We start from the raw sequence: 9,555 nt of genomic DNA on the forward strand, positions 1-9,555 counted from the left end.
AAGACAACGACAATTTTCAAGGTAATCTGATGTTTTCCGGTAATTTCCGAGTAATTCCGAGAGTTTTCGACAATTTCCGAGGTACTCCGAAAATGTCCAAGTTCGTCCGAGGCTTTACGTCAACTTCCGATCTTAAAAATTAGATGTAGTATGAGCTTTGGCCATTTTTATGAACTTTTGACGCAAGCGAGAATGAATATTTTAAAATTTCATCTAGCAACACTGGGTCAGACAGAGCCTGTCGAGCGAGAAGCTCAACAACGAATACTAACGATTTCCTTATCGCGAGGATCTTTCACTTTTCTTTATGACAGCGACCTTTATGATATTTGTAGTATGTGTATTTTCATGACATGGAAAATGCTTCTAAAAAACACATTTTTCTCTTTGGGAAATTGCTCAATTTTTACGAAACCTCCTAGGCTTGTGTAATTAACATGGAACTACAATATTTAGGTGGTTTGAACGTTCGCATATGCCTGGAACTTTCAAAAACTTTGAAAAAGCAACAAACATCGCGCGGACTTTTCGTGATTTTCGTCTTAGCGTCAAAATTTCTCTGCAACGCCATGACTTTTGGCCGATTTTTTGGACATTCTATAATTTTGACTAACATCTTCAAATTCGATGGCATTTTGAAAAAGTACCGCAACGTTTACTTTCAAAATTTTACAAATATAAAAATACTATTTTTTGAAATTTTTTACAAAAAGACTGGCGCGACCTGCAAAAATGAAAAAATCTGGCTGCATTTTGAGAATGTAAAAAAATCGCTGATCTGCAAGTCGCAAAAATAAATCATAAATTTAGCTTTGACTTGTTACAGCAAACACACATTTACGTGGGGTTTCTAATAACAAAGTCTAATGACTGGTTTAATAACAGTTCATGATATCTTGAATTGTAAATATGTCTCCTTCACCAGGCGTAAAACATGACTTTCAAATGCGAATTTTCTTCATATACTTCTGTTCTGGAAAAAGCTGATCCTTCATAATATTATCCAGCACACCTAGGGCTACCTGTGCGTGAGTACGCGTTGTCATATCACCATCAGCGGATATCACCCATTTCAAAAGGCGATAAACAGATTTGATTTGGTCAGACAATTCCTAAAAATAGTTAATTCATGCTTCATTCATCTAGAAAGGAGATTTGAAATAAATCATTTCTTATTGATCGTTTCTAAAGGAAACCTGTCAACCTTTATCATCAAGGTTTGCAACTCAATCGAAGGAAAATCAAGTACAGTATAAAAAGACCATTGGTCTTCATCGTTTCTGTTTCATTTATCTAATTAAATCTTCTTCATATTCGTTGGGTGTTCCATTATAAATAATCACAGATTGATTCTTAACTAACATTGATTATTCTATCAACTGTTATGTATTGCTACTAAAATTAATCTTATCACGTTTGTAAGCAAATCATGGTGCAGACCAAATGAACTCACTCGCAAATAGCGATTTTACTCACTGTTATTACGTCAGATTTTAATCCCTTGAAAAGTAGAGTGATAACAAATACACCAGCTTGGCGTACTTCACACGCATGATCTGACTTCAAAACAGCGTGAAGACAATGAAGTATCTAAATTGATGAAATAATCATTAGCACAAGAACAAATCCTCATAAAATAACATCACTAATATGTTTGTAATAACAGATAAAAAATTGCTTGCAAACTCATTAAAATATTAAAGTAATACTTGACTATATTAAGGCTAATGTCTCTCACTTGTCACGTGTCTGCTAAGTTCTAAATGTGTTAACCAATGATGATTTGAAACGTAGCTTTACATTACCAACCCAGCTACATACTTCTTCAATAACGTTAGACACCATATGAGGAGACAGTTGACAAATCTCTCCAAGATTTGATAAACTACTTGCTCGAATCAAACTATCTTCGTCTCGAACACCAACAAGATATACGTGTATCAACATGTGGAAATATTTGGGAGCAAGATAGCCGCAACATTTAACAACACGAAGCAATGCTTCACCAAGCTTTAGACGAATGTTCGAAGATCTTTGAATGACTTCTTCCTTGTTTTCCCTGCCTTAAAACATGAGATGTCATAAACGTCGTCAATAATCAACAAAACTCCATGTTTTACCCAGCAGATGAGAACTGAAAAGCATAAATGCTAAGATCGCATGGACTAAGACAATGTTACCTTTATTTAGTTGTGTACAATCTCTTCTGCAAACCATATTCACATGTACACTGTTCGTCAACTCCGTAACAAGATATGTTATGACGTCATCCATTCTTACGTCAGCAGCAGCAACCAGGCCCTCGATGGCTGCAAGGTAGATATAACTATCTTCGTGGACAAGGTTATCACGAAATGTCTTCACCAAAATGTCGATATTCCCTAATGCTTTTTTATCGCCAGATTTAATAAGAGCAGCAAGGCGTATGATTGCATGCCCACGAACAGGCAGCAATGGATCACAAAGCTGCTTGAAGGCTGTATCGAAATCTGCAACATTCGTACATTAATATTAACAATTCATGAACAAGCTTCGTGCTATTTCTAAATTGTACACCATGATCTACCTGTGCCATCTATTTCATTTCTCTTAGATCCTTGGCCATTTTCCAAGTTGTTTGACTCTATCTTTTTGTTCTTTTCGGAAAGAATTGTCGTTTTAGTGAGTATAAACACAAGCAAATCGTTCGCTTGTTCTGATACTTCATGGTCACCATAACTTTCAGAAATATTACGTAAAATCGGAGTCAGTTTCTCCAGTTTGGCGTAGTCAGCATCTTCAATCTGAGAAAAAAAACACATCTGATAATGCATATGCAGGAGTATGTCGCATTAGAATTGATCAATATTTTAATAAAATCGGACAAAGGAAAGCCATCCTATTAACCTTCACAGCTCCACTTAGTAATGCAGATAGCATACCAAGAGACATGCTTAATGTCTCCATTTCAAACATCACATCTTCATGACGTTCCATAGACACACGATGTGCACGTGTAAGGGTCGTGCCAATAAATTGAATCATTTGGGTTGTGTTTTTTAGCACAGATGGTCCAAGTTTCTCACACATCACTGCCAAAACGTGAAAAATGAGAAGGACTTTCTTTTTATCTCTTTCGTAGAAATGTGAATCAAAAATTATTTCTTGTACTTGCTGAAGAAGAAACAGGAAGAAATTTCCAGGAATTACGTCATTTCGTAGAGTTTGGAGTATTTCGACCAAACACAGAGCACGCATCTCAATGCGTTTCTCTCCTTTTCCAAGAAGTTCCTCATAAATATCATCTACAGTTTCTTCATTTACAGGATTTATTTTAATAAGTATAACACCACCATTTTCACCATAAACAAAGGTACGATCTTTCCGCATAAAAAGCATTTTTGTTTCAATCACTTCACTAGGTGCTATCGTTATATCCGAATAATCTCCGTAATTTTCCGAAGGTGGATGACCGTCTGTCGATTTGTTCACTTCCTCCATTGATAAGTGTGTAAAATTGAAGAGAAATGTTTGCATTGTGACACTTGGTGGTTCCTTACAAATAAACATATAAAGTGATAACAACGAAGTCTTCTTGTCAGTTCGTTTGAAAAATGTTGAAAGGATTTCCAATAAAGCAGTTCTATAAAATAGAATATAATACTTTATATTCTTCTTTTAACAGTTCTTTTGCAACTACATAGGCTATAGTGGCCATGCTATATACGCTTTTCACGTTCTTTATGTTTTAGACAGTGTAAAGATTGTTCTCTTTCTCTGTTGTTCATTCATCACTACCTACACTGACACATGTTATCTTAGTTTATATTTTAGATAGTGTAAATACTGTTCTCATTCTCTGTTGTTCATTCATCACTACCTACACTGACACACGTTATCTTAGTTTATATTTTAGATAGTGTAAATACTGTTCTCATTCTCTGTTGTTCATTCATCACTACCTACACTGACACACGTTATCTTAGTTTATATTTTAGATAGTGTAAATACTGTTCTCATTCTCGGTTGTTCATTCATCACTACCTACACTGACACACGTTATCTTAGTTTATATTTTAGACAGTGTAAAGACTGCTCTCATTCTCTGTTGTTCATTCATCACTACCTACACTGACACACGTTATCTTAGTTTATATTTTAGATAGTGTAAAGACTGTTCTCATTCTCTGTTGTTCATTCATCACTACCTACACTGACACACGTTATCTTAGTTTATATTATAGATAGTGTAAAGACTGTTCTCGTTCTCTGTTGTTCATTCATCACTACCTACACTGACACACGTTATCTTAGTTTATATTTTAGATAGTGTAAAGACTGTTCTCATTCTCTGTTGTTCATTCATCACTACCTACACTAACACACGTTATCTTAGTTTATATTTTAGGTAATGTAAAGACAGTTCTCATTCTCTTTTGTTCATTCATCACTACCTACACTGACACACGTTATCTTAGTTTATATTATAGATAGTGTAAAGACTGTTCTCGTTCTCTGTTGTTCATCACTACCTACACTGACACACGTTATCTTAGTTTATATTTTAGACAGTGTAAAGACTGCTCTCATTCTCTGTTGTTCATTCATCACTACCTACACTGACACACGTTATCTTAGTTTATATTTTAGATAGTGTAAATACTGTTCTCATTCTCTGTTGTTCATTCATCACTACCTACACTGACACACGTTATCTTAGTTTATATTATAGATAGTGTAAAGACTGTTCTCGTTCTCTGTTGTTCATTCATCACTACCTACACTGACACACGTTAGTTTATATTTTAGGTAGTTTAAAAACTGTTTTCATTCTCTGTTGTTCATTCATCACTACCTACACTAACACACGTTATCTTAGTTTATATTTTAGGTAATGTAAAGACAGTTCTCATTCTCTTTTGTTCATTCATCACTACCTACACTGACACACGTTATCTTAGTTTATATTATAGATAGTGTAAAGACTGTTCTCGTTCTCTGTTGTTCATCACTACCTACACTGACACACGTTATCTTAGTTTATATTTTAGATAGTGTAAAGACTGTTCTCGTTCTCTGTTATTCATTCATCACTACCTACACTGACATGCGTTATCTTAGTTTATATTTTAGGTAGTTTAAAAACTGTTCTCATTCTCTGTTGTTCATTCATCACTACCTACACTGACACACGTTATCTTAGTTTATATTTTAGGTAGTTTAAAAACTGTTTTCATTCTCTGTTGTTCATTCATCACTACCTACACTAACACACGTTATCTTAGTTTATATTTTAGGTAATGTAAAGACAGTTCTCATTCTCTTTTGTTCATTCATCACTACCTACACTGACACACGTTATCTTAGTTTATATTATAGATAGTGTAAAGACTGTTCTCGTTCTCTGTTGTTCATCACTACCTACACTGACACACGTTATCTTAGTTTATATTTTAGATAGTGTAAAGACTGTTCTCGTTCTCTGTTATTCATTCATCACTACCTACACTGACATGCGTTATCTTAGTTTATATTTTAGGTAGTTTAAAAACTGTTCTCATTCTCTGTTGTTCATTCATCACTACCTACACTAACACATGTTATCTTAGTTTATATTTTAGGTAATGTAAAGACTGTTCTTATTCTCTGCTATTCATTCATCACTACCTACACTGACACACGTTATCTCAGTTTATATTTTAGGTAATGTAAAGATTGTTCTCGTTCTCTGTTGTTCATTCATCACTACCTACACTGACATGCGTTATCTTAGTTTATATTTTAGATAGTGCAAAGTTCTCATTCTTTGTTTTTCATTCATCTACATGCATACTTTAACAAGTTATGTTTTAAAATTCAGTTATGGGAAGCTGATCATGTACTTGCAGTGGTAGACGGGGGTGGAGAGTGTGATCTGGAGAACTACAGGACACTTTGTGTTCCTTGTCATCGTCAAGTCACGGCCGAGCAGCGCGACAGACGAAGAAGGAACAACGCAAACAACAAGTCGTTAATGTACCGGATATTACGTCATTCTTTAAAAAAGTTGAAAACAGGAGAAGGTAAAACACCGTTACCTTAGTTTATATTTTAAGAAGAATAAAGGCTATTTTCGTTCTCTGTTGTTCATTTATCACTACCTACGCTGACACAAAATATGTGAGCACAGTTTCTATGTCATTATTTTCAATCTAAGGAGTTCAAAAACAATACTTTTAATAGTTAATTTCCTTACTTGATATAAGAAACAGATTGTTTGACAAAACAGAACAGCTCAAAGACTGGAATAATTATTTCACTTAGAGTTTGATTCATGATTGCACAGCACTCTGTTGTTGCAACAAACACCTTTGAAAATAGTTATAGAATTCTTTGCTTTAATGAAACCTGTCAAAAATGTAAAAACATGTCAGTGAACATTTTGCACTGCATTCTTACCTTATGTAATCCTTCAATAGATTGTGTTATTTGAGTTTCATCCAGTAAAATGTTTCCTTTGCTTGAATCTATACAATAAGATAATCATAAGTCAAAACTTGTCTTCAAATGTTAATCTAATATTCATTGTAATCAAACAACATGATTATGGAGTACAAGAAGTGACATTAGAATCAAATGACGATAATGTTTTCTTAACTACTTATATTCCTACATTTCTCCCAAATCATCACTCACCTAACAATTTATTTCCAGGGTCATTAAAACTAGTAATGAAAAAGCTCTTTTTATTTTACCTCCATTAACACACTCCTGTTCTTGACAGGCAAGAAAAAAAGGTTTTGCAAGAGGCTCTGTGAGACATTTTGTAGCAATTTCTGGATGCTTTCGAAGCATAGCATGAATAGTCATAACAACAGCCTGGCAATATCGATACTGCAGTTTTGATGAGGGTAAATGAAGCAGAGGCAAAAGCTAAAAATGCAGAGATTTAAATCAAGATTATTAATGATGATGACAATCCCCACCTTTTCAATTCATATGTTTCATAAATATATTTAACTTATAAATGCCTGATATGAAATGCTCCAGTAATATTCCTTGATAGTTTTTATTTGTAATGGGCAATTGGATATAACTTCACTGATCATTTCACAAATTTTCCATTCACTTGGCAAACCTAACATAAATATAACAAACTTCATTCAATGGAAGTTTCTTGATTTTTTTGGCCAAGCCATTAAATATCTTGTTTTGGCTAATTATTTAATTTGAAGTAACACATTTTCTTATCTTGGACCATCTTTTGTTCAATCAAAATTCAGCATTAGTAACAATGTGATAAACTGAAAAAAATGCTATTTTCATTACAGACCTGAAACTCCTTCAAAAACAGCTGTTAAAACATTAAGAACACCATTTTTCTTCATCAAGCACCTTGACAATAAATGACCACAGATGTTCTTCATCCATTTTGGTGTTTCTGTCTTTTTTCCATGAGATTTCTTCAACATACTTCCTTGCAGAAATAACAACTCACGTACAATCAATGGTTGATACATTTTATCAACAATTTTGTTCAAAGACTTTTGACACATCTTCTGTTGAATTTTTGAAATAGATAAACCACCTTCACATACTGAGAAAGTAATGGAAGCGTCACTTTCACCACAAAGTGTTAGATTTTCATTACTACAACAAGAGCTTGTAACTAAGATGCCATTGACCTTATTACTATCTGTCTTGGTAACATCTTCTATCTTTTCTTTATTGTTAACATTACATTTATTTTCATTGTCCATGTCTAATGAAGCACTGGAACTTGAAAATGAAGTTTGCATCTGTTTTGAATGATCTTGTATACTTTCCTTACAATATCCAAGTTGCATAAGTGAAGTTAAAATATCACACAAATGTTTTGATAAGATGACCACACTCAAGCTAGGCTCATTCAAGCAGTCAATCAAAGTTGATACACATTTATGCAGACATTTCGAGCATACACTTTTTTTTTCTTCTGCCTTCAACGAATGGGCAAATTCACTTCGCATTTCCATAGCTACTCCAACTCCATCGACAAGGTTTGGATATACTTTCAACACAGTAATCAGCTGAATTACAGTTTTAACAATTTGTTGATCACCAATGCTTAAATCCATGGAAATACTTCGTGAGCTATTTGTATTGTGTAAAATACTTCTTAACAAGTATAATGCTTCCAAACAAACTTCACTAAATATCCATCGTACATTAGTTCCATTAGTTCCTGACTCGATATTTTGGGCAAAAACGAAGTTTACAATTTTCGTCATTTTCGAGAAAGATTTTACATCTTTGAAATCATTTTCGAGTTTACGCCGCAACAGAAACAAGTTCAAGAGCAGCAACTCTTCAAAACTGCTTTTCAACTCATAATAAATACGCTCATTTGGTAATACACTTCGGTCCGTGTTGGCTAAAACCTTAAAAACAGATATAATGTCTTTCACATTTTCACCAGCTCTTTTTTCCGCCATGTTTTCGAAATTTTAACTCATTTATGATAAATTTTTCAATTTTATAGTTCGATGCATATCACATATAATTTGGATTTTTCTCTAGAAATTGACCTTATCCTCTGTGTTGTACAGTGAGTACGATGTTGATTAATCACACGTGCCACGGCAAGGACTGCTTTATTTTATTTATGTATAATGACTTAGTCAAAATGAAACAATGTGCACACTTCTTGAATTTATTCATATTATGTTCTATGTGCAAGGATTTAAATTTTTGAATGGCCTTGCTTTTACAGCATTTAAAACTGAAAGATTATGGGTAACAAAGGAAAAGATCGTTTCATTTCTCTAACAGCTGAGTAAAATCGTTGAAAGAAATGTGTTTATAAAGACATAAGTCACACATTTAACTGTATTTTGAAAAATTAACGATGGTCCATAGCATAGTTAACTTTAATTACCTAGTGTTAGTTGTTTGACTTTAGTAGAAAGTGTAAAAAAAGTAGTTGAGAGCTTTATACAATTGGCCCCAGGTTAGTTACATATTCATTGAAGAAGACATCTAACATTATATAAACAATTAAGAAGATCCACTCCTATGAAATATATCCACTTTACATCACTTGTGAAGATACTGGTTCATCATTATGTTCAAAGAAAATATAAGGGAATTCCTATGAGCCCAATAAAAAACAATTGTTTGTACTTAATCCGCAACAAGTTTATTTGCCTGGGATGAAAACAGAAAACTTTTTTCTTATTTTTAGTGATTTCTCTTTCCAAAAAAAGTTGTGGAAATAGCACTAGTCAGACAGACTACCATCTCATTCAACTGGGTAACCCATTTTATACTTTAGCCAATCAGAACTGAGCTCACCAATAACAATGCTCGTCAAGATTATCCAATGAAAATATAAAAAATGCAAAGACTATAGTCTTTCGCTTAAAAGTGTGAAAATGCAAACACTATATTTTTTGCGTAAAAGTGTGTAAAAATTCAAAGACTATAGTCTTTTGCGTAAAAAAGTGTAAATCTAAAGAGACTATAGTCTTTTGCGTAAAAAGTGAATAAAAGTTAAAGACTATAGTCTTTTGCGTAAAAAGTAATAAAAATGCAAAGACTATAGTCTTTTGCGTAAAG

The 9,555-nt window shown here is 33.5% G+C and overlaps 1 protein-coding gene and 1 long non-coding RNA gene across 3 annotated transcripts; one reads left to right on the forward strand and one right to left on the reverse strand.

Moving 5' to 3' along the window:
• Positions 1-779: 779 nt before the first annotated feature.
• On the reverse strand, positions 780-8,585 carry LOC124456684 (transport and Golgi organization protein 6 homolog). Its single transcript, XM_047007057.1, has 11 exons — positions 7,292-8,585; positions 6,990-7,096; positions 6,714-6,891; positions 6,418-6,485; positions 6,215-6,327; positions 2,887-3,622; positions 2,567-2,783; positions 2,181-2,489; positions 1,822-2,063; positions 1,477-1,590; positions 780-1,112 (listed from the first exon to the last, which is right to left on the reverse strand). The coding sequence occupies exons 1-11, from the start codon at positions 8,430-8,432 to the stop codon at positions 942-944; spliced, it is 3,396 nt and encodes a 1,131-aa protein (XP_046863013.1). The 5' UTR covers positions 8,433-8,585; the 3' UTR covers positions 780-941.
• On the forward strand, positions 5,644-7,208 carry LOC124456694. 2 transcript variants are annotated; one of them, XR_006952395.1, is made up of 3 exons: positions 5,644-5,682; positions 5,840-6,041; positions 6,743-7,208. It is a non-coding gene; the product is annotated as an uncharacterized LOC124456694 (long non-coding RNA). The 2 variants fall into 2 exon arrangements; XR_006952394.1 differs by lacking the exon at positions 5,644-5,682 and having other exon boundaries at positions 5,776-6,041.
• Positions 8,586-9,555: the final 970 nt, after the last annotated feature.

The sequence above is a fragment of the Xenia sp. Carnegie-2017 genome, unplaced genomic scaffold, assembly GCF_021976095.1.
Source record: "Xenia sp. Carnegie-2017 unplaced genomic scaffold, XeniaSp_v1 HiC_scaffold_13, whole genome shotgun sequence".
NCBI lineage: Eukaryota > Metazoa > Cnidaria > Anthozoa > Malacalcyonacea > Xeniidae > Xenia > Xenia sp. Carnegie-2017.